The following is a 26,752-nucleotide window of genomic DNA, read 5'->3' on the forward strand; positions in this document are numbered from 1 at the left end:
TTCGATGCCCACGGACCGGAGCGGCTTCGGGCTATCGAGGTGGCGGATTGCCTCTCTACCAAGACGATCCATTGACGTCGCCCAGTAGTTCTCCAGGACGAGGAGGTCGCTGTGCGCATCGATGCAGTAAGGTAGACCGTGCAGCGCCAAAGGGACTGGAGCCGCAAAAAAAAAAAAGCGTTGTAGGCACCCAAGGCCACAGCTGCTGAAGAGTGGCAGGTGAAAAGCAGTCTGGCGAGGGTGGGTATAAGGTTCTCCTTGAATCCGTGTTCGTGAACATGGTTCAGCACTGCTATGGGAACTTGATCCGATCCAACTTGATCGTCCTGGCGCATCAGCTCCGCGCGAAATACAGTGGGTGACGCATTTGGTATTGCCTCCTCCCAAACCATGATTCGCAGCTCTGGTAGGAGGCAGTTAAATAAAGTGAACTGATTCATCGTATAATCAGCAATAATGTGTAACTTTTGTACAGAGTGAGTGATCTGTGGAAGCTGAACAGATATCAGTGACTGGGATACGGTAACCTTTTAAGGTCTCATCCTACTCCGTGGCTCTGACCTGACATATACCATGTGGCTCTCTTTATGCAAGAGCCACAGGTTTGTTCTGAAACGATATGTGACCACTTGCATCTGGTTCTAGGGATATAAGTGACTATACAGATTCATTTCTACGTTGCCCCTTTGTGAGCTTCGGCTGAGTTACGAAAAAGCAGGTTTCATGGATCTACCTTTTGAGGTGTCAAACTTGACAGTGGCCTTATCGGTATTGGCTTGTCGCCTATTAAGTATAATTATGCGACCCTTTGCCAAAAAGGTACCTAGAGTAACATTACACCAGATGCTGTGCCTTGTGAGTCTTGGACTCTATATTTTTACCCACTTCTGTTGATTTTAGTTTATGAATCAATCACTTACTTGGTTACTGTAAGACTGTGCCCTTCAGACAATGGATCCCAAATTATAGCTTTGCAAATGCTTGGCAACTCAGGTATTTGACCGGGAGTTGAGAACGAGAAGGGGGCTTTGCTATGAAAGTTAGCTTCAGGCAGTGTCAAAGTCCGGTAGTCCAGTAGGTGATAGCCTTAAGCAGAGATATTATAAAACCTATGTTTCAAAATATATGATGCAGTAAATCATAAGGAGAGACACTTTGTTTTCAGGGTTTCTTTCAGACAGCCCTCCGATGATGAGCTGTGAGGAACTCAGCGCAGTCTAGAAATGCGGTTCCAAGTCAAATAACCCGCTTCAATACGTAACAAATTTGGGTACCACGGTAAAATATACATGGTAAATTTATTCCTGCTTAGGGTCGCGGCATCTATTCCAAGAACGGCACCCCCACTCGCGTACTCTTGGTCGTGAAAAGGGGCCTAGAGCCGGCAACGAGAAGCGTTGTAATCGTATCGGCCTGAAGGAAGCTGCCCTTGAGCGATTCATCGTCCTTTCTCGAAGCTATTTCATTATACGCGATCGCTCCCCTTCCATATGAGGGACTTGTGACCTAACACAATGTCGACGTTTTCGCGTCCTCTAGGGAACAGCACTTCGAGCCTTCGGTAAGCGTTTCCTTTGAACTCATCTTCGTCTACGTCTGTCTAACCACCTGGGTAATAGCCTACCTCCAAGGTCAAGGATAATGGCATCGAAGGATGTGTACTCGTTGGACGATTCAAGGATGTAAGGGCACACAACACTTGCGACTTCGAGGTATTGGAATTATACTGACCCTCATAGGATTTGCCCAAAACCTGCCAAGAACTGGGAGCAGTGGTCTCGAGCCCAGGAGGCCGGACTTGGAGTTGGCGAGGGCCAGCAGCAGGTCCAGACCGACAAGCACCGCAAGAGGCACGCAGCTGCTTATATGCGTATCCGAGTGCATGAGCTTCTTGACACCGTCAACGCGGAGTATCTGGATGCCAAGTTAAGATGGGTACCAGCCGAGTTCATCGAGTTCAGCGACGGCTTGAAGCCAAATGCCGCTACCAGAGCGTAAGCCATGATCAACCAGGACGCCCACCAGAAGAACACGACGATCAAATGGAACGCAAATATTTGCTGGTGTACCTCTTCGGTATGAGGCTCTACAACGAAAAATATGAAACCCAGCTTACCACCGATTACCATGACTAACAAGTCTTCTAAATAGCCACCATGATCAGTCCCTCATGTCACCGGGGTCCGGCAGCTTACGAGTAGGGATAACCGCAAGACTCCGTTGATTTGTCCAGCCCTCCAGCCATACCTTGAAATGATGGCCGCGTCCGAAATCCTAATCCGAGGTCGCGGCATCACCTCCAATCAAATTGGCCTACTCTACTGACTTGCGAGGTTACAAAGGAACTAGGAAAATTTTGCTCCTACATGCAGCCGAGAGGTTGGACACCATATATGAAGCCGAAAGGCTGAACATGATGTACCGAATCGTGCTCTGCGTTAGTAGAAAGCGAACAGGGACAGTGTTAATCAGGTATGGATGTTGTATGCAGCAACAGGATACTCAAAGCCTGAATTTATTGATACTCTTTTCGACGAGGAACACACATACGACTAGATCTAGCTTAGAAAAGCTTAATTAAGACTATAAAATACTTTCCAGCGAGCAGATTGCCCGAAGAAGAAAATGACGAAAAAGAAGAGATGTCTATTTGCCTGTTAAAGTTGTAGGCTTGGCTGGAGTAAGTCAAAGTTCGTCGTATAGATTTCGGGCCTTTCGCTAGGTTTGAACTTTACACTTTACAAAATCACTTGTACTACTACTTGACCGCCCTTCAGTTTTACCACCAATGAGTGACAAAAGGGAGTATGTAATGAGGTTGTCACTTGCAGCGGGGGGGGAGGCGTGGGCCTGTAGTTATCCACAGCCTAGATGCAACGCCACTCCTCTTTTGACATGGGGCCTCCACTCCAAGGATCGGAACCAACAGTGCACGACTTGAGGAATGCCAAAGGCCAAAGGGACGTACGTGCAGCGGAACAATCAATCGTGTCCAGTGGTTATACATCTGAGGTGCATATTGTGGGCTACGGCGTCAGATTGGGGGCACCTATGGCGCAACTGTTACTGCTGGGTGCAGCAGTAGTCTTGAAACAGCTTCAATAATCGTAGATACTTACAGAACGCACCCCTTTCTCTTTCAGCATACTACTTGCTATTCAGAGGACAAGTTTCCATGCTGAACGTAGAAGTGATAGATATATTGGTTTATGGTATATATGTTGAGATATATATCCTCATCTCTGTATTATATAGCATGTCAAAGCGCTGGGCCAATAACACATCCTCTTGGTATCTTTGAGCCGTACTCCTATTCGTAAAAGCATCCATCCGTAAGTTCGCGTAGTTATACAGTTATCGAAGTGTGTAAGGGGTACCCAGCCCCTTTTTTATTATCTCTAAACGCCTTTAGCATAGTTGCTCGGTAACCTTTCAAAAGTGACGGAGACTTGATCACTTCGGTGAATGACGCCCTCTGTCAAGTCCTGTGTGCTCTCGGTCCGCCCGTTCGCCCGCGCGTTCGCGTCACAGCCGTCCCCGCCTCTTTTCCTATGCTGATGGTCTGCCCGATCCGATGACACCAGAGTGGTGTTCACGCCGGGCCGCGAACCGCGGTACACGGCCGCGATGGTCGAGCGGACTCCATGGTTGTGGCTGCCGCTCGAGTAGGTCGGGTACTCGTAGGGAAGCATGATGCGGATGCCCGAGGTGTACCCTGTCAGGCTGTCGATGAAACTCTTGAGGCTCGGGATGCAGGCTGTCAGCACCGAGAGGTTGATGGAAACTTGATGCCACACCGTCGGGGTTACAGCCAGCCAGGTGACGTCGGCGCCACTTCCATTTGTAACTTGTGGCCCCTGCACAATACTGGGGAGCGCAATGAGTGGTACGCTGTATTTTATCAGGTTGATTAGCTAGGTTCTCCATGATTGGGCTGTGTAGGTGAATGGGAAAGCAACTATCACCAAAGGAAGTGTTTGGAATAATTAATAACTTACAGGATGCGCGAACCAAACAGAATGGTGACGGTAGCCTTGACGGTTGATCGGGTCTGGACCTTCCACATCATAGCGATGGGCAGGGCGCAGAGCCCCAGGTCCGTGATGACCCCCGCGATGGCGTTGAACATCCAAACCTCACCACCCCAGGAGCAGTGGCCCAGCGACGCGGCGGACCACGACTCGGCAAGCGCGCTGAAGCCGCACTGTAACGACAAGCCGATAACGCCGACGACCGAGCACAGGATGATGAGGGAGAAACAGCAATCGATTCGCGTCGAAGAGGTGGTTCTGGTTGATGCCGTGGACAACGGTTTCTTTGTGGCTCCAGGGATCTATAGGCTCGCGGCGTTAGTACTACTCTTTTTGGAATAAACGAGATGTCCCAATAGGGAACAAATGCGACTCCTTGCATTAATGATGAGTCCACCACCCCCCAGACACTGGGATAATGAGGAATAACAACTGGATACGAAGGAATAGACCCCGAAAGTTGCTTACAGGCTTGATTCGATATTACACTTATCAAGAGGCTGACGGAGATCTTGGCGCAGGTTTGCGCCAGCAAGGACAAGAGATCGGCGGCGAACGTGAGCTAGCAAGTAGTTTAGTCAGTAGGCAAGATCCCGCAGCTAGTCACGACGTTGCTTCTTTTCTAACGGTTCTCCCCTCTGTGTGTGCACGTCCTCCATCAAACAAGCGTTCCAATCAGAGTAATAAGTAAATAGAAGATCGCCCTACCTGGTTGAAGCGCCTGATCTGCTCCTTGGAAAGACTGTCCAGATGGCTACCGAGTCCCGACTCGCAAGAAAGAACGACACATGCCGTCTGGGCGATAAGCAGCAGGGTGCTGATGATCAAGACGACATCGTGGAGCTTGACGGTGGTCCACTTGAAGCGCAGGACGTTCTTGGCTATGACGGCGAGAATGGCGTAGGCGAAGAACACGAGAGAGGGCACGACGACGTAGGCGGCATGGTTATCGTCGGTGACGGGATAGTGCGGCTCGTACTCTGAAAGGTCGAGTTGCTTCTCCATAGTAGAGGTTGCATCAAGCCATACCAATCCAGTTGGGTCTCGCAAGTCAGGTCCAAGTCAGGGGTGGCAGGCAACAGAGCGGAGTGCGATGGGATTGATCGAGGGAGCGGGAGGGAAGGGAATGGTTCATCAGATGCGATCGATGGAGAATAAAAAACATTAACAGCCCTTTTTCGAAGAGGAGAATGTCGACCTAATCTATGCTGATCACTTTGGACTCCGAGCGGTTAGGCCAATGCATGTTGGTTTCCGTCCTGTCCTTGCATATGATCATGGATGATGCCCAGTCTCTGCCTACATAAGGTTCTATTTCTATTTGCAGCCGAGAGTCTGGGCGCCTCGCGCCTCGTGTTGTTGTTGCTTGATTATCTGGTTCTCTGGGCGGGCTGGCAGGCTCTCTCTCGGTTCGCTTCCGGTCGCATTCACACTGCATAAATGAGGTAGGTATCAGTTTACGGAAATCGGCAGTGCTGACTGTGTACCGGCACGGCTGATACCGTGATTGGAAGCCCCATCGACAATCGTAGCCACCCAGAAGCTTATTGTGTCATCCGTAATGCTGCCTAGGTAAGTTGCGACATATGTGGCTTGCCAAAGGAAAGTACACTTACGAAGTACGAGCGGCAGGTACGAGAGGCAGTTCCAATGTGCATTGATGGCAGCGGCACGTCAAAAACTCCTCCGTCAAAACAGCACTGCCCAAACAGAGCCTAGACTCCTTCCCAGATTCCTTCGGGCACACCCCTGCCTCTGCGCCCTGCCCGCTGCAATTTCCACCACCCCCGCGCCTTCTTGGCCCCCTGGCAGACTGATCCCTCGGGTCAGGGGCGTGCGGACCGCAGCGGAATCATATCATGTCAGAACTTTCTTTTTCTTCAGCGCGGCGCTCTCCCGAGAAAGTCGCCCGCAGATGTTTGCTAGATGGCGCCTGCCAAATGATGTACGTGCCAGCATCGCCAATGCGCGCGATCAAGATCTCGTAGCCAACCAGTCCGAAGCCCAATCTGCTGTACCCAATCGCGCACCACCCAGACACCCGGCATGTAAGGTTCCCATGGGTTTTGGATTTGCCTTTTTCTATGGAGAAGGATATTGGGGCGGCCCCAGAATTTTGGCCCAAAAGGCATCTGAGCTACGGCCAAAAGGGGACACGAGCGACAACGGGTTCCCAAGGGTCCTGGCAGGAGTGCAATCGAATTGGCCGAGCAGGTCCTTTGCAAGGGATTGGTGACTGCGATTGGGCGGGGATGGGGGGGTTGCAATATTATTATGGCAGACCGCCATTGCCTTTCGGAAATCCTCCCCCAAACCAGGCCAGCATGATTCGATTGCTAACACCATCTCGTACAGCTTGCATGAGCTTACAGGGGCTGGACTCATGTTACATTTTGCTGAATATGTTTCCAATCTGGTAGCCATCGTACCCAATCATATGCCTTCCCTTTCGGTGAGGTAGACGTTCCCTTCCCTACGACCTACCACAGTTTGTCTCCGGGCGGATGTCTTGCGGGCTGTGCCGCTCGCAAGTTCCTCGGTTCGTCTCGATTTGATGTGCGGATTCTGCCTCTAGGGCCGAACATATTTCCTATTTAGAAACAACCGACATGAGGCCTGCACCACACCCACCCGGAGCCAATAATAGCATGGCCAGGCTCCCAGGCATTGAACGGAAATGATCAGGACGCAAGATACATACCCTGATACCCATACGTAGCACTGCGACCGTAGTAGTAATATATGCAGCAATCTACACGTGACTCGCCCCCTCACACGCAGGAGTGCAGCGTGCCGTAACGACAGAAAACTTCTGTGCGCGGTATTCCGGGATTTCTCGTTTGATCGTCTCTTTGGTATCACTCGCTTTGATCCCTCAAGGTCCTTCTCCCAAACTCTATTGCACGGGCATCGCTGCCGATCTCTTCTCCCTTCCCACTCTCCCACGACAACGACATGGACAAGGAGGACTTCATCGAGCTGCGCTCGAGGGCGGCCCGGGACGATGGCAACCACAAAGACAGCTCCTCGACCACGGTCGACGCCGCCACCACCACCACCGGCAACGACAAGAGCAATGGCTCCGTCGCCGACGAGGCGGTGCACAACCAGACGCGGACGCGGCGGCTCTTCTCCATGTCGCAGCTGTTCGCCTTCTCGCTGACCTACATGGGCACCTGGGAGGGCTGGAACGTCAACATGACGTCGGCGCTGCTCAACGGCGGGCCGCGCGCCCTCTTCTTCGGCGCCTTCCTCGCGCTCGCCGGCGCCTGGGCCCAGGCCTCGTCCGTCGCCGAGATGGCCTCGCTGCAGCCCGTCGCCGGCGCCCAGTATCACTGGACGTACCACCTGGCGCCCGGCGCGTGCGCCGCTTCATGTGCTACCTGCAGGGGTGGGCGACGTGGTTCGGCTACGTCGCGCTGCTCGCCAGCATCGCCAACAGCGTCGTCATCCAGCTCGAGGCCCTCATCGCCTTCAACCACCCGGACTACGTCCCGGGCGGCTGGCACACCTCGGCCATGGTCATCGCGCTCTGCGTCGCCGAGGGCCTGCTCAACCTGTTCGCCTTCAAGCTGGTTCCCTGGGTCGAGATGACGGGCGGCGTGCTCCACGTGGCCATGTTCATCGTCTTCATCATCCTCTTCCCCGTTATGGGCACCCGGCACAACTCCGATATTCTCTTCTTCGACAGCACCGCCTCCGGCTGGGCCGATCAGCCTGGCGTGTCGTGGAACCTGGGCATGATCACTTTGACCTGGGCTTTAACGGGTACGTTTTCATGGAACCTGTCGTCATAATATGATAAAGTCCTGCCTTTTACACCACTGGGTATCATCACAAACTGCGTAACTAATGATGGCCTTTTCGTGATAGGTTTCGATAGTGCCATTCATATGAGCGAGGAAACTAAGCAAGCGAAGTCCGCCGTGCCGAGGGCCATCTTCTGGTCTATCTTCATGAACAGCTTGATGGGTCTAGTGTACATATCCGTCTTTCTGATTGCCATGGGGCCAGTCGAGGACGTCATGAACGCCCCCTATGCCCTTGATTCACGTCATATCGCGAACGGTCAAGTCTCCGCAAGCGACCACGGCCTTGTACTCGCTCTACTGGTTCAACGGAATCGCCAGTAACTTGGCCAGTATCGCCTCTGTTTCGAGACTCACATGGGCCTGGTCGCGAGACGGCGGCCTGCCGATATACTTTTCTTACGTAAGTCTGGTTTGATTATGGCAGTGGTGAACTTCTATCACTATGACATATTATATGTGCTGGCGTACAGTAAAGAAAACATTGATGTGCTTTTTGCTAACTTCTACTACGCTTCAGATCGACCCCAAGCTCCGAGTCCCCGCCCGCGCCCTCTGCTTGACCGTGGTCCTCGTCAGCCTGCTGTGCCTGCTGAACATCGGCGGCACCACGTACATCGTCTTCGGCGCCATCACGGGCCTGACCTGCTGGGCGCTCTACTTCAGCTACGCCATCTGCCTCGTCAGCATGATCTCGGCGCGCTTCAACAAGGCCGACCTCAAGCTCGGCAGCTGGAACCTGGGCCGCTTCGGCCTCGCCATCAACTGCTTCGCGCTTGTCTACACGCTCTACATCATGGTCTGGCTGCCGTTCCCGCAGAGCACCCCCGTCGACGCGGCCGGCATGAACTACTGCGCGCCCATGGTGGGCTTCGTTTTGATCTTCACGCTGGGCATGTGGTTCGGCTGGGCCAAGAAGAACTGGTCCGGGCCGAATGTCAAAATTCGAGATTTCGTCATCGCGCAGTCGTCTTAGCATGCGGACGAGATTTGTGTTATTGAGGGTGCACTTTCGCCCATGTCGGAGCATAGGGTTTGATCGTTCCAGTATGTATGCATTTACAATGAGGGTGCCAATGTACCGCGCGACATGGCATGTATATAAAGAGCGCGTCATGATATGTTGAAACGGACAGAAGCGTGCCATATCCTGTACATAAAAATACCACATGGACAGTCCATTAAAGTCCTGTTGTCTATCGTTTAGGTTCCGTCTGATGGTTGGGACCATTTGTGTTTCGAAACTGCCGGTTAATTCATGCTCCCAGGGGCTGTTGACAATTGTGGCCTAACTAGTACCCCATTTCGGCTGTAACGTCACCCAAGATGAATCAGAAAACCGTTTCTAGAAGCATGGTTTCTAAAAGCAAGACTCGTTCCATTGGAATCGATCCGAATGATTGCCAACTTCACAGGATGGCGCAGTAAGTGTCCATAAGGCAGAAAGCACTGGTCGGGTGAGAGAGTCCGGCCCAGCGACCACCATGGCGAACCACGCCGATCTCGATCCCGGAGTGACGGCGATCTATCGTCGTTTCAGACATTCAGGCGCGACTCAGTACGCTCTGTCTGGCACAAATGATGTAGCCGGAACTCGACAGCAACGGAGGGCGCTTTCCTAGTCCTTGGCTCAATTGATCTGTCATTCGTCTCTCATTACGTTTGTACCGATAAGACAATAAACACAAGCGATGGAACAAGCATAAGTGAAAGAGTAACGAACTCCTTGTCTCTTCTTGAAGTTTCGTGGGGTATTAGAATAATTATCAGCGGTGTTGTGTGCCTGGCAATTCATATAGCGGTGCGTTTGGCATCTCGTGTGCAGTCTCCGGGGCGAGTCGTCAATCTGGTGCCTATCGTGTGACAAGGGAAGCTCTTGAGGCGGCAATTGCTCCTGAGGCGGCCATTGCCCTTGCTGAGGCCACTGCTCCTGAGGCGGCCATTGCTCCTGTTCTGCTGCGTACTTCGGTATGGCTTGCCACTGTGCGTTTTCGGTAGCTGCTGCTGCTGCTGCCGCCTCTTGCTGTTGCCGCCTCCTTCTCTGTCGCCCTAGCACACACCAGCCTACCAGAAATCCAGCAATGGCGACGATCGGTAAGATGACGCCTACCGTGATCTTGGCGCCGGTGCTCATGCCGGTCCAGTCCTTCTTCTGCTCCGGTTCGGAAGAAGAGGTCGATGTTGCGGCTTCGGAGGGTGGGCCAGCAGTCGGTCGATTCGGGGGTGTGGTCGTAGTTGGCGCTGGAGTTGTAGGTGCAGTCGCACCTGAAGGGGCTGCATCTGAGTCCCCGCCGGTGGTGATGTTGAAGTAGTGACACCAATCGTCGTACGTGTCTTTGCCTTCATCCCAAAGAGCGAGCTGGAACATGTTCGATACACTGAGGTCTTTGCCGGTAGACACTGGCCATTTCCAAGCCGTCAAGTCCACCATATCCTCTAACACGGCAGCAGGTGAGCAGGAAGCGTCAAGGTTGGCAGGCAAGGAAACATACCGGTAACGGTTTCTGCTTCACCGAAAAAGATGCTACCTGATGTCAAATTTACTTGGTATAACTGCAGCGAAGCTTTTCTGCCGGCGACGCCCGGTGTCCACGTTATCGATAGATTATATCCTATGGGGTATTCGACATTGGATCGGTAGTCGCGCATGGTTCCATATCTTGGAGGGCTAATGAAATTCATTACAGCCATGGCATATGGTAGCCGTATCGAAAAAGCGAAAAGGGAGGCACGCATGATGGCGATACTCAATACAAGTGAGATCAGCCAGAGATTATCATAACGCGGTCGGTCACAGCAAAAGAGGACAGAATAAGCGAGACGGAAGAAAGACGAAAACGCGGATGCTTCCCAGCAGCGCTGAAGAGAGAGGGAAGAGAGAGCAATGCTATGCACTGCAGACAACCATGGGCATTTGCTTCTGGTGTATAGCCTGGTAAGGGACGCCGCAGTGGAACTCTCAATTCATTAACGGCATGGGTTTGTTTGGCTGCTTTGCCGCCCGACATGGTCGCCTGCATGTTGCTGGAGATCTTGCCCAGGCTGGTGTTGGTTCCATCACGATGCTGTGACCGCCGGCCCCAACCATGCCGGCTTGCCTGCCTGCCTGAAGCCAGTGCCGTAGCAACACCATAAAAGCTCGACGGTCTGTTCTGTCCAAGCAGTTACTTCCATTGCGATACCTCTTGCTGCATCAGCTCATTGCTTCAAAGCAGCGAAGCATCGCGACCTTGAAGGGCGCAATTGATGCGGCGTGGATGTTCTGCACGGGTGCGGCGCAGCAGCTAAAGCAGAGACAATATCCCACCCAATCCAACTTTCATCTTGCTTGGTGCTGACTGCTAGCCGCCGATCGGGTCATCAGTCGGTTGGTATGGCCAAGGCATGGCCAGGGGATTTGCCTTCAGCCACGAAGTCGTCGCGGGAGTGAAACATAGAACCTGCAGTTGGTTCTGAACATTTTCATCCGCCAGAGAATGAGAAGAGTGAAGGAGAGAGAAAACGCCTAAACACACAGCCGCAGACAGGTTAGTTTGCGCCCGGCTTCGGGCCCTGTAAAATGAGTGGAGTCTTGGGATGGGTCCAAATTTCCAAAAGCAGAGCCCTACGTACCTAACTGGGCCTGATAACGGTGCCGTCGTCAAGTCGCCTGGTTATCACTCTTGAATGAATTCACGCCGGGACAAACAGGTAGCTGAAATTCAAAGTAGCCAGGCAAGAAATTAGCTGGCCTGGATATTAAAGTTTGTTTAGGTTTCGGGAAAGCAATGATATCCACAACCGTGATTCCTTGACGTCTTCGAGATAGCACTTGAGTCGAGTCCGCGTTGGGCAGTTTCTGGCCGTTAGTTCTGGGTCGGTTACATTGCAAGCGCCGTTTTCGACCCTGCTAGCGCTGACTGGCGCTGAGTCCTTGCTGGGGGTTCCCCAAGGCAGAACTCGAGGCTCATTTCCTCTACACCAAAAGCTGAATATCGCGACGCTTCTAGATGGTTGCGTCATTAGGAAATTCAACTTAGACTATGTACTCCTGTGCTAGATAATGCATACCTGTTCCTGTGTATAGGTACATGGTTCGGCCCAGAATAGCGACATCTCCTGCAGATTGGAAGCAAGGTATCGCAGGCGCGCGCAAGTCGACGCGTCGATTCGCACTTATATCTATGTACTTGGGTTCATATACGCGCCTGCTGCTTAGCGAGCGGCTGATTGATGATTAAAGCGCCAAGATACTCTAGATCTAGATGAGCACCTTCGGTAGTATTGCTTAGGTACTCAAGTCTTCAACCAGACCTCAGCTGTTGGAGTGCTCTGACGCACTTTTTAGGTAATACCTAACCGCCGTTATTGGCTTTCATCTCAAATCATGCCGGCCCCAAGCTCCCGAGATCCGGTCACCAAGCTCGGCTCACCGGGCAAAACACCCAGGGGATTTAAGCCCAAGCTGGGCCCGAATAGCAGCATAGTGCCCGGAATTGCGTTCTTGACAGAGCAAGCAATATATAATTGAGCTGGTCCAGAACCTTCTCAACCATTCCATAACTACTTTTATTCAAGGCAAGCTTCCCTCTTTCCCCTCAATCTCTACGCTGAGCACTGTGTGTGATAAGATCTTGGTAATCTTGCCGCGGGTTTCTTGGATGCCTGTGTGATACTTTAGTTACGCGAGGCTCGCTTCTCGATGGCCTGAAAGTTTGATGGAGGGGCAACTACATCGAGCGCCAGAACTTTAGGTGCTTGAGCTGGGCAATTCTGGCTAAAATCGCAAAATTACGTGGGCGGCCGTAATCTCTGTGGGAAGTTCCAATACCCAGTCGGAGGCACTTACTCTGCTGCTGGCGATGCATGATCATGCCGGCAGTTGAAGAACGAAAGCATGATGGATCCGCCCAGCAGACGAGGGGAAACATCCCCACCAAGCAAAAAGTAAGCATGTGGGCATTGGTGTTTGACACAACTGATGAGTTCGTTACAAATCGAAGGTTTAGTAGACCCAGTGGCGGTGCAAAGGGTCGTTCTATACTGCTTCCATGCAGGCCCATGCGACACGGTGGTGCTGTAGGTTTCGTTTTCTATTCAGCTTGGCAATAATGTACTTTTGGCGAATGCTCAACATTGTATGCTTGACTCTTTCCCTCACGTTAATGTGCTGTTGAAGCGTCTTGTTTGAAATGCATCAAATAGGTCCAGTTCGCAGAAGAAGTAGATGGGCGAGCTGCTGGAAAGCCACCAGGGACCTTCGTGATGAGCAGCCGGAGCCAGTGGTGGATCACAGTAGAATTTCAAGTCTTTGCAAGAGATATACATGGTATGTAGTAGATTCGGTACGCAAAATAAAGCGGCAGATCCAGCGGGAGGTCGCGCTTGTTAACAGTTTCTAGCAAACGAATCAGTTCATTAGTGACCTAACTTCAACTTACCCGTACAGAAGTGCAGTACCAAGTCCTGCGATCGCCAAGTGATTAACAAAGTGGTTTGTTGATCTGTATGGAAGTCATACCGTGCTGGCTCGGAATCGGCTGGGTTCCGGCTAGGTTGAACCATGATATTCAACAAGCTGCCACCCTGAACGTTTCAACGCTCCAGACTTCCGTGGTGAGGATTTGGTTGTGCAGTGGCCATCGTCAATCAGGAGAGCCAGCCTCTTGTCAACTCGTTTCAAGCCAATTTAGGGGCGATTATTTGACTTTGGCTCCACTGATAAACGCTAGCTTGGTAGGCCAAGGTCGCACCCCTACGGCACCCCAGACTCGCTAAGTTTAGGGGACGCTACCCACTGTAGAAGCGTATTTACGCGTTTGGGCAGCTGAATCGCATTGATCAACGGCAAGAAGCATGAAAAGCATGCAACGAATGCCCAGCCATGCGCAAAACGGATATGCAGTTCTACTCGACTGAGGGGGAAGAGGGATGGCCCTCCTCAAACGCGACAAGCCTCTGAAAAGGAACATTATCGTCCCATGCTTAAACGTGCACGGCAGAACACCATTGCCAATCATGCCATCATGTTTTCCCATTTGCTGGCACTGCCGTAGAGAACCAGTCACGCTCGGCAGTCGCTCAACGGCTCAGCCCTAGCTGATACAAGTCGGCCCCCACAAACCGTTGAAGCTTGCGCAGCCTACGCCAGGCCGTCGTTACATCCCATGGTCGGCCTCGACGATAATAGAAGCAGGCGATTAATAACAAAGTCGGTAGTCAATATATCTAACTGACTCACGCTCGGTATCGCATGGCGGGAATCTTCGTTGCTGGTCAGCATACTATCTGGTTATAGACACCCACTCTCTTCTGTCCTCTCCTTTCACTTCTACTTCGATTACCAGCCGGATTGGATTAAGACCCGACGAATCTCTCTTTTAATAATAATGACGACGAAAGCGTATTGGCCCCAGCGGGTCGAGAGTGTCCAGATGGACTTGCGGGAAAACGGCCGGCCGGACACGAGCGATTCCTGGCTGTCGGATGATGGTGATGAAAAGGATTTGGTGAAGAAGAACAAAGGAGACGTTCAAGTGCGGAGCACCGACGTCGAGAAGAACAACCCCGACGACAAGACAGGCGGTGACAATGTGGTAGGAAGCACTAGTCTTTACGACGAGAATGGGAAGATCAGGCTGGTACCCGTAAGTTTTGCCTTGATGATGCTCTCATCCGGAGTGCCCTTTGCCCCCATGAGCTGTGCTAATCATGCTTTTGATAGACTCCAACCCCGGACCCAAAGGGTTCGTCACATCCCCACAAACACGGAGACCGCTTGAGGATGCTAACAGGCCCGGTGCAGATCCCCTGAACCTTCTTAACTGGCGGAAGTGGGTAGCCATCGGTTCCATGTGCTTGTGTAAGTCAACCTATACATGTCACCCTTCAGTCTCCGTGTCCATCCCGTTTCTAACAGACCAAATCATCAGTTGGCGCTCTTTCTCTTTCGGCCGAAGTCGCCATCGCGGGGTTGCTCCCCGTCTTCCTGCTAGAGTACTCCGGTGTGGACCCGACCAAGGTGCTCAAGGACCCGAACTTCAAGTCGGACCCGTCCAATCCGCTCTCCATCGTGCCCGAGGGAGTCACGCCATTCCCGCTGTCGCAGGTCGCCCTCTTGTCAACGACTCCTCTTCTAGCCAACGGCATAGCGAGCTACGTCCTGGTCCCGCTGTCGATCGCCATCGGACGCCGGCCCGTCCTCATCTTCACGGCGACATGTTCATGGCTCGGCGGGTTCTGGGCCGGCTCGAGCACCAGCCTGGCACAGCACATTGCCGCCCGCATCCTGCATGGTCTGGGCTCCGGGGCCGTCGAGGCCCTCTTGCCCTTGATTGTTCAGGATATGGTCTTCCTTCATCAACGCAACCGAGCCCTGTCAGCAGTCATTGCGAGCCAGGTAAGTGATGGACCATTACAACATACTCGCCATGAAGTGTATATCGCTGACACTGATGCCTAGGGGCCGCTTATTGTGCTGTTTGGAACCCTTGCTCCGTATATCTCGGCCAACTCGACGTGGCGTTGGATCTATTGGAGCACATCGATCCTGGGCGTCGTTGCATGGATCCTGCTGATCGCTTTCGTCCCCGAGACACGAAAGACTAGATCTGCACGAGAACTCGGTAAGAACCCAGGAATCGCAATCATACTTGAAGTGCGGCTTTTTTGATACTGACCTCGTATACCTTTGTAGCCGGTGAGAAGATCTACCCAATTCCTGAAGGATCCGACCGGACTGAGCTCGACTACGCCACGTATGGGCAAAGAACCGTGAAAGATAACATTGGGTTCTTCATCTTTGGCTTCGAGTGGGCGAACGCTGGAAAGCAGTTTATCGATACTCTCAAGACGACTTTCTTCCCTGCCGTCATTTTCGGTACCGTGGTCAACTCCGCGTTCAGTATCGTGCAGCAGTCCATTGGACAAATCATCTCGTTCTCCCTCCTAGCAGCTGGGTAAGTGAAGCCGGCGACGGTACCCTATAAAGTAGCAAACTAAACCTTGCCTTATAGAATTCCCTTCGAGTGGACGGGACTCGCGGTCATACCCTCGATTTTCGCCACCGTGATCGTGTACTTCTTCGGCGGGCCCCTAGCCGACAAGCTCTCGATCAAGATGTCGCAGGTCCTGGGCAAGGGCAAGCGCGAGCCCGAGTACTCCCTGCCGAACCTGATCCTGCCCTTCGTGCTGGGCATCGCGGGCTGTTTCCTCTTCGGCGTGGCGGCGCAGAACAACCTGCACTTCACCGTGCTGCTGCTAGGCTCGTTCCTAATCCTGTCGGGCGCGCTGACCTCGCTGACCCTCGTCAACACCTTCGTCATCGAGTCGTACCCGCAGTGGGCCGGGCCCGTGCTGACCAACGTCTCGTCGCTGCGCATCTTCGTCTCCTTCTTCTTCTCGTCGCAGGTCACGACCTGGATCGAGCAGAACGGCAACCTCGCCGTCTTCGCAGGCGGCTTCGGCACGATGCTGCTGGTCGCGTCGCTCGGCATCCCCATCATCTTCTTCACCGGCAAGCGCCTGCGTGGCTGGACCTCGGGCGGTATCGCGAAGGAGTAGTAATGTCTAATATCGATCGGGTTATGTGTGTATAAATATAGATAGGATGTACTCAGCGAGACATATGGATTATGACAAATAAACAGACGTGGAATAAACGTGGAACCAATATTGGATCAACGTTGGAAATCTTGAGCGTCGAAAAATACTGGGACGTGAAACCTCTAAAGAGTCAGTTGTAAGATAGGAGTCACGTAAATATTAAAACGATAAATCTGCCTCCACCCTTGCCTCTTATTGCTTCTAAAAAGACTATTTCCTTTTGAAGAGGTTCGGGTCTGCCACCCCTCGAATACATAAGCCCCTTTATTTTGTTATGCCATGTCAATCTGGACGCTAGCGATTACATAAACTCGCGCCGCTTTTGCTCAGGCTTCGCTCAGGCCGGCTCAGGTTCGGCTTGGAGAGCCTTGGCATTCCTCACTCCTGCTCAGGTCCCTCCGGTTTATCCATTGCGACAACGGAGCTGGTGAAAGTGAACTGCCAAAGTGTACCAGGATCCATAAACCACTTGGACAAATATGGATGTGAACGAAGTCCTGCCTTCAGACTTGGGCTAAAAATGGAGTCATGGGTAATCATACACGAAATAGGGGCTCCGTATATGGCCCTATAGAGCCAAAAATGGATGTTTATAAATATCTGCCTCTCACAACTTGGCCAGGCTTTTTCTTTCTAAGATGTTTTTACCTCAGTCATTAAATGGTCTTTTCATATACAGCATAAAACTTCTTATTTTATTGTACCACCAAGTACTCTTCTCCTAAAACTCCTATTAACGTTGGAGTGGTTCCTTCAATACAGACGAACATGACTTCTTCAAATCGTCGCCGGGAGTTCGATATAGAAGCCGCTCTCGACCATGCCATTCGAAATGGATTATCGGAGCGGTCTAGTATTGACAATCACGTTGTTCGCAAGAAACTCCAACTGAAAAGCAAAGAGGCTTACGAACGAGAGATGAAAATTTGGGAAGCGTATGTTGGTAACTCCCAAGGAGATGATAGAATTTTAACCCAAACAGATATATGATACAATATCCAGAGTCCGACCCTCGCGAAATGCGAACGATGAAGCACTTTACCGAAGTTGTCGGAATGATCACACCAGGAAGGCTAGACAAGACGGGGAAAGCCACTACCTGGAGCGTCAGGAATAAGATGCGGCGATTCTACAATATGTGGGAACGCGATTACAAAGTTAGCATTCCGGAGGAAGTCAAGCTTTCGGTAGCCCCAGTGAGTTGAGTCTAATATACTTGCTTGACCGGCAGTTGTTGTGACTAACGTATGGCTAGTATGTGGACGGAGAGCTAGCCGATAAGCTGGGCCTTTCGAGAGAGAAGCGCCGGCCAACTTTTCTCACGATAGCAAATTACGTTCACTTACAGGAGCAGCTCTGGACTCGTGATCATTATGATTACGTACATGAAGGCAGCCGGGGTGGACAGTGCCAATTTGCTCAACACTCACTGCTTCACGTCAGCAAGACTGAAGGAAGTTTGCCAGGCCGTCTACAAGGTAAGAGACTGGAGTTCGGCAATCCGCTACAGTTTCGGCATACACTAAGTATATACTAGGATATCATCTGTATGATTGGCTGGAAAGACGGAGAGCCAGAGTTCAAGATAGACTTCAAACGGGAGCATACTAAAGGTATGCAGGACACGCCAAAGAAGTAAGTCACGAGATTGCGAGGGTGGGATCCTTTAACTGACGCATCAGACCTGAGCACCCTCTAGCTGAGAGAATCGAAGGAGAAGATGGCCCACCACCTCTGTTCGCTCAACCAATCCTGCATTGGCTAGCCAATTTTCTTTCCACCCAAGCGTTCAGAGACTTCAGGACGGTGGATCAGATCCTTGCTTTGACACCTCGGCCGGGTGAAAGCTATCGGATCCTGGAATGGGCGGATGACAAGCTCGACCACCCAGTCTTTCCCGAATGGTCCGCCGAAGGGCCAAAAGACAAGCCAAAGAGTCCTAAATCTTGGGGAACCCAGGCCTCTGCGTGGGCCGTACGCGCTGGCTTTCCCGCAGGCATGGGCCTACATGCTTCTCGACGCGAAGCCCTGATCAAAGTGGACGGTACGTACCTTTCTTCTATGGAATTCCATATCGTTAATTAACGCGGTAACCCTAGATAATGGCTATTCTATGGGCCAAGTCATGAAGTTTGCCGCGCATAGGAATCCAAGAACCCTAGTAGGACATTACCTAGCAGACATGACCAACGTTGATGGAACTGCAAGCTTCCTCGGCCTGAAACCCCGGCGTGACCTTACCGAAGATTTTCGATCGGCATCTATGAGGAGAGACCCCAATCTCCCGTCAGTATTGCCGGCCAAGTTGAGAGAGGCTTTGCAAAGCCAGCCCGATTACAGCGAAGCCACGTCACAGATCAAGGCGCTCTCCTACGAGATAGATACGGTCGGCCTTGAAGAAGACCGTAAGCATCTAATAGCCCAGAGAGACCAGCTCTATAAACAGAGGAGTCAGCTAGTGACGGATGCACTGGAAACCTACCAGCAAAATTATAGCCGCGTCTCACACTCCGGGGGTGAGCAAGAAGCAAAAGACTGGCGCCGGGTCCAGTTTGACCGTGTTCGTCATATGATGCCTGAGCGTGGTCGTCTCGCCGTTTCCTTGTCAAACAGAGCAGCACCGCGCAGTGATACCTGGGTTGCGGCTCTACACGACCTGATTGCACTCCGAACAGATGATTGTCGTGTCGCATACCAGGAAACACTACGGCCTTCCAACGGCTGCTGTCCTACAGCTTTTTGCGGACAGGAGATGGAGAGGTAAGGAATACATACCCCTATTCATTTTACTATCGAGATTCTTACCTAACTTTTTTAAATCAGAATTCCGGTTGCTAAAAGGTGGAAACATGTCTACGACTGCAGTCGGCGTTTCTACTACCAAAAACATGGTTCTGCCGAATTTTGCTTCCTGTGTAGCTCGTGGATCACCGGCAGGCAAGGATGGGAAAACCACTGCCAACGTCACCTCGATAGCGGAGCATTCCCGCCACGATGCAATCCAGTCACCTTTCGCCACGCTGTTGCCTGTGCCGGATATTGCCCAGCTTGTCTTCGCAACACCCTGCTCCCTGCGAGTCAAAGAATGAGGCAATTTCTTGACCTCCCTTCCTGGAAACGTCACATCTCACGCTGCGTATCCGAATCCATCGCAAGCCAGGAGGACTCGGTCTCGATTCCATGCCTATATCTCTCATGCTCATCTGTTTTCGTCTGCCGATCTGATTTGGTCTATCACCTCGACGATGCTCATGGGATTGAAGGGCTCACTGTCAAGGTCGAGGAAAAATGGACCCCAATACAGGAAGACTTGAGCAACAGAGCCGAACACCATTGCCGTCAGGTACGCCTCTAAAATCGACTTCATGCTCGGTTATAGACACTCATGCCTTCCCGGAGAGTTGGAGCCAAGAGCAACAAACCCTTGGCCAAGTGACTATCAGTGCGCCAAAAGATGATTACGGCCTCTACGAGCTCTCCCTTAACACGTCTTGTCTCTTGCCATCAGGGTTCCCACCTGATAATATGTCTAATATTGCTACTCTGGAAGAAGTACCTGATATATCATCATCTACCCGAGGTAGCGCAGAGCTCTCGCCCATCGGCGAACCCCACGAAGACGTGCTGATCACAGGCATGCTCGATCCACGGCTCGGGGAGCCATCTATCGGTCTTGAGCAATCATCCTTGACAGAAACCCTTTCAGTTTCTGGTACGAACCAAGATTCCGTTACATCGGACTCCGCCGGAGAAAACCTAGTAGAGTCGGTTGACATAGCCGATGTTGCTATGGGAATACCGGTGCCACTCGACGCGGAGCAGGACATTTGGCAGGTAGAGGGAACTACTTGCTAAGTGGAAAAAGGGTCGGACTGTCTGGTACCTTGTTAAGTGGCAAGGCTTTGAGAATAAAGATAACTCATGGGAAGTTACAGTTAATATCAGCCCAGACATGGTCAAAGATTTCGACGCAAGTTTTCAGGGCAACGACGCTGGCGTCGAGCTGATTGACAAGCGGCTGCGGAATGGGAAGAGCGAGTATCTTGTTAAATGGCTAGGTCGTTCCCAAAAGGAGAACTCATGGCTCAGGGCAGCAGATATCAGGAAAGAGCGTATCGTAGAGTTCGAGAGGGGCTTCTCAGGTCTGCGAGAGAAAGCCAAGAAGCGGCACGCGCGGAAACTACAGACTCGACGTTGAAGTGGGGAGGGGGGGTAGTGACTATCTAAGCCAGATCTGGAGGTTTTCTTACAAGGCTACTTGATCTACCTACGTCATTGTTAGTATAAGGGTTTAAAGCTATAGGACTAAAGTCTGGAAATACAATCATGACTTTAATAATGCTTTATCCACCGCCCCTCTGGCTTGCTAGCTAATCCCATATGGGTAAATAGGCAGCCATTAACGGTTAGTGGCCTATACCCACAGCAAAAGCTATATTTAAGATCTACATAGTACCGAACTGGGGGTACTGTATAGGAGCCCGCATATTCCAATGTATTCATTATCTACCCTTCTCAGTGCTCTTCTGCCAAGAGTTTGGCACATTATAATCTAGTTCCAGACACCAGGGTACTACAGTACGTATACGAGCTGAATTCAGATACATTTATGATTCACCCTTGGCTATAGGTCATTTATCGATTATTATATACATTAACATCATAGGGGATAGTATAAGTGAGCTATTTATCCCTAGATTGTGAGCCACCTATTATTGTAAACATAAAATTTAGAGGGCGGCGATACCGGGAGACGATTACACGTCTACTGTATATACCGGCGAGCTAAGGGGCATCTCCCTAGTCCTCTAGATGGCACAGGACGGGAATAAGGGCAACTGTAATTAGGGGAAAAGTGATTATATGCACGGTCAACCACGCAGCCATTAGAACGTCGGCGAGGCCAAAAGGTAAATCAGGCGCAAATTTCCCAAAGAATATCTCGTATTGCTTTTCGTGAATCTTCTCTTCCTCTATAACCTATATAGTAGTAGCGTTATAATAAAAATAGTAAAAAAATTCCAACAGTAATTTTATCCTCTTTCCAACCCAGACTTCGTAACGCATGTTTAGTGTATATGTTCCGTGGGAGGCTCTCTACGTCTATTGCTGCGCGTAGATACTCTTCTTCCCCTGCCGCCGGGTCAGGTTCTTCTCCCGCAGGTAGACGGGCAAGGCCTCTGGAAAGTACTTGGTGCGCCCCGTACGAGGGTTCTGGTAGGCGTGCCGGTTCAGGTGGGACACATAGTTGTCGTGGCGGTTGAAGGGCTTCTTGTTGCAGAACTGGCACTGCAAATTTACCGAAAAGAGATGTTTCCTACGTTATAGCCATGCGGGTTAGATTATAGGTAGGAGGATAAAGATAAAAAGAGAGAGAGAAAAAATTCAGCGAGGGCGGTAAATGGCTTACGTGTTGATGTGGCGTCGGAGGTGCTCCTTGCGCTTGTGTAGCTTTCTCGCTCGCGCACCCGGGCCAGTCGCACCGATGTCGTGGCTTGGCAATCTTGGTCACCGAGATGCTCTCCTCGCTGATGACGTCCTTGGTGTTACTGCCGTCGCGGCCCCTACATTGTATTTCGTGGAGTCTTATCGTGTGCTCCTGTGCGCGTCTGATGTTCACCTTCTTAATGTTGCTTGGCAGTACAGAGCCCATAGTGAGCGTCGATTTCGTCTCCAGGCCTGAGACTTGATTGTGAGGGTCTTTGGGGATGCTGCTGTCGCTGTTGAGGTTCGGGTGTATGTTACCCGCCGCCATCGTCCTGGCTATATCGAGGTACCAGAGAAGACTATAACGGCCCTCCGACGTGTTTTCCCACGGAGACCAGATATCACATTCACCCAGAAAGTTGAACGAGGGTACGTGTATCGGGGGTGAAGGCATCAATAGGTCCGGTAGATGGTCCGGAAGGGGATACTGTTGTAACGACTGAGGGTTGGCCGACGCGACGGGGAACGAAGATAGCGGCAGTGAAGCTTCCGATACATGATCGTATTTATTCAAATCTATAGGCCGTTCGTTTAGGCCCGGCCACGGTATAGGGTTGGTTAAGAGTAGGTTATCGTAATGTAGTGGAGGCGTGTATTCAAATTCGAGGTTGATAGTAGAATCGTATCTGTTAGGTTTATAGGTCAAGGTAGGCATTTGGTATTCCATATTAGCGGTGCAAGAGACTCTAAGCTCAACCTCTTATTCTATAAACCTAGAGGGTTGTTAATAGGGTAAGGAATGACCAGATATTAGTGTATATAGGCGCAAGAAGAGGTAATAAAGAAACCGCTTAAGGGTAAAGGACAATAAACAGGTTGGCAGGCTAAAGAATTGCCGGTTCTCTCTTAACGAGACCAAGGAAAGAAGGATCTATTTAACAGAGGGCTATATAGGCAAGTATAAGTGTCGGGATACGGGGCGGTACCGTTGCAGCCTTTTGGCAGGGGCTGCTGCACTCCTGTAGGAAGGTCTCCGAATGGAGCATAAGGCGTACGGGGTCATGGCATCGCCACGGTTGACCGGGTGGCTCCCCGAAAGGAGTGGGTTTTCCGGGCCCGTCAGCAGAATGCGCATGTGTATGTGCAAAGGAAACAGTCGAGCAACTTCTATTCCGATCACCAGATGGCCACCTCAGCGCACAGAGCTGCTACAGTGCACCGAGACAGGAAGAGAGAACTTCTCTTATTGCAGTACCTTGAAAGTGAAGGGAAGAAAGATAACGACAAGTAGAAGCCAGGCCTGGAAGCCGTCCGGGCGACCATTCGATATGCCATAGCAACAGACCGGCTTCGGGAAAGAGTAGGGGAAGAAGGTAGGTGTTACCGGTTGGTTTGAATTCGTTATTACGGTACAGTATTACAGTATTGAGTTAAACATCTCTGTATTTATATATACTAACCCAGCAGATCTTGCTTTAGCCGCCTAGAATAGAACGCTCAAGACTTGGAAACACTATGTAACTCCGAGCTGACTTGCCACTAATCAACCGCGTTGTTTTCCAGTACACGGATGTTGGATACTGTAGCGTAAGCACGGTTTAATAACGAGATTGGAATGCACGTCTAGGTAAGGGCCTCAAGGAATACTGACAGGAGCTTGAGAAAAGTTCGTAGAATTTTACAAATAATAGTTACCCTTTAGGGATTAGCCCCGGCTTAGTAGAAGGGCGTGTGTGTGTATACTGTAGTACATCTAGTACAAGCTTTATTTTGATGAATGCATTAGGTGGACTACGACATGCCAAGCTCTGAGCAAAAGACTATTGACAAGGGTAGAGGATAAACGCATCTGAATATGGCTCCTATACTCTGGAACCAGGTTGCGGATTATGATTTGCTAAGCTCTTGGCAAAAGACCATGGACAAGGATGAATTACGAATGCATCTGATTCTGGCTTCTATACCCTGGTATTGTGTTGTGGGTTGTGGTTTGCCAAGGCCTTGGCAAAAGAGCACTGACAAGGGTAGATAATGAATGCATCTGAATGTGGCTTCTCCACCTGGACTTAATGGGCTTGTCAATCTCTTGGCAAAGACATATCGACAAGGGTATTCCAGGCATGCCTCAGAATACGGCTCCTAAAACTGAACTTGGGTGGCCGGGCAGTTTCTTGGAAGCGAGGTACATAGTACACTGTACCACGCTTGCATCGGAATATGGCTGTTTCTCTGCCCACGAAGTAAAGCTAAATGAATACAGGAATTGCTGGGGAACAGAGGCCGGAAACGCATCCTCTTAGCTTGCCGGAAGCAACTCGAGAAAATATAGTGGGATTCTAACCTAATAGGGCAAATCGGCGGCAGTGCCCCGCCGTCCTCCGCCGCCCACTCAGAGGGCATCCAGCTTGTCAGACTGATCTAAAGGCTCTATAGAATGGAAGTGATTAGGTCCTTGAAGATGTGAACAGGCATCCGAAGCCCCGTACCCATTATGTAATTCAGGGTTCGCACACAAGGCGAGCTGGAGTGCACTCTTGGACTGGGGGTCCTAGAGGTCTTAGCGTTAGTTGAATTAGGTTAGGGACTTGGTGGACTCGATATTCAGCACACCGTCTGCAGGGACTTGGCCGCTATGAGAGTGTCTGTTGGCATCCCAAGCAGCGTTCATGCTGCGGGACAAGTGATTGGGGTCTTGAATACCCAAGCCGTGCCATGCAGTCTTCATGATGGAAGTGAGGTCGTCTCCTCAATCGGCGAGTATGTAGATTGCCTCGTGAATCACCGGGTAAAGAGGGGCAGGCTTAGCTACAATGCTTAGGGCCTGGGACCTGCGGCGCCATAGGCAGATCCAGGCAGATACTAAGAGCCGTAGGGAGCCAATTGTTTTCTCTTAGCGTGTCGCTGTTCGAATGGATATCATTAGACCCCATTGGTATGTAGGGCTCATAAGAATTGCCACCTATTAAACGCTACGCCATTGTTTCATAGGGCAGCTAGCACGTCCAGGCTCCAGGCTCCAGGCCTAGGCCCCATTCTGCGATACGTCTGGTTGCGACAAGCCATGCAACGGTAAATAGATCAACTCTAGAAAGAATGTAGTGCAAGCAAGTCGCTAGGTCAAAATGATCCCTTATAGTGTCATTTGCGTAATCTGGGTGGGAACTATTAATAGCTAATCCGAAGTCGGAAAAGCTTTAAACGGTTTGTACTGTCGACACTAATGTTCCGCATGGCAAAGTCGCCATCAGCCCATGCAGCTTCTAATGGTGTAAGTCGTTCTAGGAAAAGGCAACTAAGCCCCCTAGCCAGCCTAGGATCGCCACCTGCATCATCCTGCGCACCACCTTTAGCGTTCCAGCTAATAAAATAATAGAACTGTTGAATGGGCTTTCCGTACGTACGTACAGGTTGGGTTCCGGGTTCAATCGGGGTTATATTGCTGTATTCTTTTTGTTCATGTCTATCTATTGTGCCAGCTGCGAGGGGTATCGCATACCCCTCTTTATGAGGCAGAAAAGGGGTTCGTGCGCGCAGGCACGTGGCACCCCTTTTGGAGTAGTATGGACAGCCTCAGTTCCTGCTGTTCCAACAAGAACGAAGAATTTTATTACAGTATATCGAAGTCGCCTTCTGAACAATGTCGGACAGAGATTACGATATTGGTATCGTCCATTTTGTACGACTTATTAAATGGTAGTTTAACGACTAAACATTTTGTATGCTCCTGCCCCCAGAATCTTTTCAACCTTCGGTAATGATAACTAATGACTGAAATCCCAGTTTCTCAACCTACCGGTAATAACCGTAAAGCGCAGCACCTTCACGATAGCAATTATATCTATGCATCGCGCGCCTCGACACAGCCGCTTCGCTTAAGCGTAGACGTAGAGCACCCAACTCAGCAGATGTTACTCTAACCGGTACGATTGTTGCAATTTGATCCACATCTTTGAGCTCCGACTTAGCCTCTTTGAAATATTTCGCATCGGTGTAATATATCGTAACAAATGTCATGCGGCTAAGAGGATATCAGAGATGTATTAGAAAAGACGGCTACATTACAGAAGGACTCGTTCGGGGGACTCACGTGTTTCTGGACTGCATGCCAGAGTCATCAAATGCCTCTTCGAATATGATATATCCAGACGTCGTAAGCTGGTCGGTGTTCCGGTCTTCCTCTAGAACGGTAGACTGGACGGCTGCGTCAAAACTAAGTGAATATCAGATATGTGTTGGCGATAAGATCAGTGAGAACCTGCTCACTCGAAATACTGACTTGGCTTGGAAATTGGAACCGCAACCGCCACGGCGGTCTGGGAGGCATGCTCCCTGAGGGAGCGAGGGCTGCGGGGGTCGAGGTCCAGATATCAACAAAACGAGAGAGAAGACACAGAAGACAAAGAAGCCGAATGAGCCGAATGGTAAGTCAAATATGGCGCACCAAAAGGGATAAAATAGAATCGCTCGATGGAGGAGAAGTCCCGTGATGATTATAATGACTAGGGCGATGCCTTAACAACTAGAGCGGTGGTCTTATGTCGACCGATGGCGAGGGAGGGAATCTCAGTGACAATTTCTACTGGTGATAAGTGTATTCTCGGAAGGAAAGTGACGAGGATAAGGATAAAAGTTCGAGAAGCAAGCAACGGGGACTTGGTGCTTTTATAGGCGTTCCTTAAGCAGCTCGAGTCTCAGGCTTTCTGGCCTCGCAACTGTATAAGGGGCCTCTAAGGTACGACGACCTAGCCAACGGTGAATACGACAAAGCCCAGAACGGATGTTGTCCCGAGATGCGCTCCTCGCGCCAACGGCCAAAGCCCCTTACCGAGCCCAGTGGCCATCGCGAAGACAGACATCAGAGGCTATGTTCTGTGCTTCTTCCAGGGTCCCATGTTGGGGGCT

General features: G+C 51.0%; 8 protein-coding genes across 8 annotated transcripts; 4 read left to right on the forward strand and 4 right to left on the reverse strand.

Annotated features, from left to right (window-relative positions):
• Positions 1-1,514: 1,514 nt before the first annotated feature.
• PG994_015115 (uncharacterized protein) lies at positions 1,515-1,998 on the forward strand (the record flags this gene model as incomplete). The annotated part of the gene is made up of 2 exons (XM_066866524.1): positions 1,515-1,561; positions 1,740-1,998. 2 exons carry the CDS (start codon positions 1,515-1,517, stop codon positions 1,996-1,998), a joined length of 306 nt encoding a protein of 101 aa, XP_066708200.1.
• Positions 1,999-3,398: 1,400 nt separating this feature from the next.
• Positions 3,399-4,129, reverse strand: PG994_015116 (uncharacterized protein; the record flags this gene model as incomplete). Its single annotated transcript, XM_066866525.1, has 2 exons — positions 3,399-3,891; positions 3,999-4,129. 2 exons carry the CDS (start codon positions 4,127-4,129, stop codon positions 3,399-3,401), a joined length of 624 nt encoding a protein of 207 aa, XP_066708201.1.
• Positions 4,130-4,706: 577 nt separating this feature from the next.
• Positions 4,707-5,036, reverse strand: PG994_015117 (uncharacterized protein; the record flags this gene model as incomplete). The annotated part of the gene is made up of 1 exon (XM_066866526.1): positions 4,707-5,036. One exon carries the CDS (start codon positions 5,034-5,036, stop codon positions 4,707-4,709), a length of 330 nt encoding a protein of 109 aa, XP_066708202.1.
• A 1,950-nt stretch (positions 5,037-6,986) lies between these two features.
• Positions 6,987-8,816, forward strand: PG994_015118 (7-keto 8-aminopelargonic acid transporter; the record flags this gene model as incomplete). Its single annotated transcript, XM_066866527.1, has 5 exons — positions 6,987-7,393; positions 7,462-7,799; positions 7,905-8,053; positions 8,106-8,243; positions 8,361-8,816. The coding sequence occupies 5 exons, from the start codon at positions 6,987-6,989 to the stop codon at positions 8,814-8,816; spliced, it is 1,488 nt and encodes a 495-aa protein (XP_066708203.1).
• A 384-nt stretch (positions 8,817-9,200) lies between these two features.
• Positions 9,201-10,576, reverse strand: PG994_015119 (uncharacterized protein; the record flags this gene model as incomplete). The annotated part of the gene is made up of 3 exons (XM_066866528.1): positions 9,201-9,365; positions 9,564-10,276; positions 10,333-10,576. 3 exons carry the CDS (start codon positions 10,574-10,576, stop codon positions 9,201-9,203), a joined length of 1,122 nt encoding a protein of 373 aa, XP_066708204.1.
• Positions 10,577-14,208: 3,632 nt separating this feature from the next.
• PG994_015120 (uncharacterized protein) lies at positions 14,209-16,381 on the forward strand (the record flags this gene model as incomplete). The annotated part of the gene is made up of 7 exons (XM_066866529.1): positions 14,209-14,466; positions 14,544-14,565; positions 14,625-14,681; positions 14,752-15,218; positions 15,282-15,444; positions 15,516-15,777; positions 15,835-16,381. 7 exons carry the CDS (start codon positions 14,209-14,211, stop codon positions 16,379-16,381), a joined length of 1,776 nt encoding a protein of 591 aa, XP_066708205.1.
• An 810-nt stretch (positions 16,382-17,191) lies between these two features.
• PG994_015121 (uncharacterized protein) lies at positions 17,192-20,621 on the forward strand (the record flags this gene model as incomplete). Its single annotated transcript, XM_066866530.1, has 9 exons — positions 17,192-17,366; positions 17,426-17,619; positions 17,679-17,804; positions 17,961-18,058; positions 18,106-18,467; positions 18,523-19,183; positions 19,247-19,766; positions 19,823-20,224; positions 20,289-20,621. The coding sequence occupies 9 exons, from the start codon at positions 17,192-17,194 to the stop codon at positions 20,619-20,621; spliced, it is 2,871 nt and encodes a 956-aa protein (XP_066708206.1).
• Positions 20,622-21,526: 905 nt separating this feature from the next.
• PG994_015122 (uncharacterized protein) lies at positions 21,527-22,076 on the reverse strand (the record flags this gene model as incomplete). The annotated part of the gene is made up of 2 exons (XM_066866531.1): positions 21,527-21,712; positions 21,834-22,076. The coding sequence occupies 2 exons, from the start codon at positions 22,074-22,076 to the stop codon at positions 21,527-21,529; spliced, it is 429 nt and encodes a 142-aa protein (XP_066708207.1).
• Between the last annotated feature and the right edge of the window lie 4,676 nt (positions 22,077-26,752).

This window comes from Apiospora phragmitis, assembly GCF_038363925.1.
Source record: "Apiospora phragmitis strain CBS 135458 chromosome Unknown utg000014l:1.0-1827420.0:1.0-1829600.0, whole genome shotgun sequence".
NCBI lineage: Eukaryota > Fungi > Ascomycota > Sordariomycetes > Amphisphaeriales > Apiosporaceae > Apiospora > Apiospora phragmitis.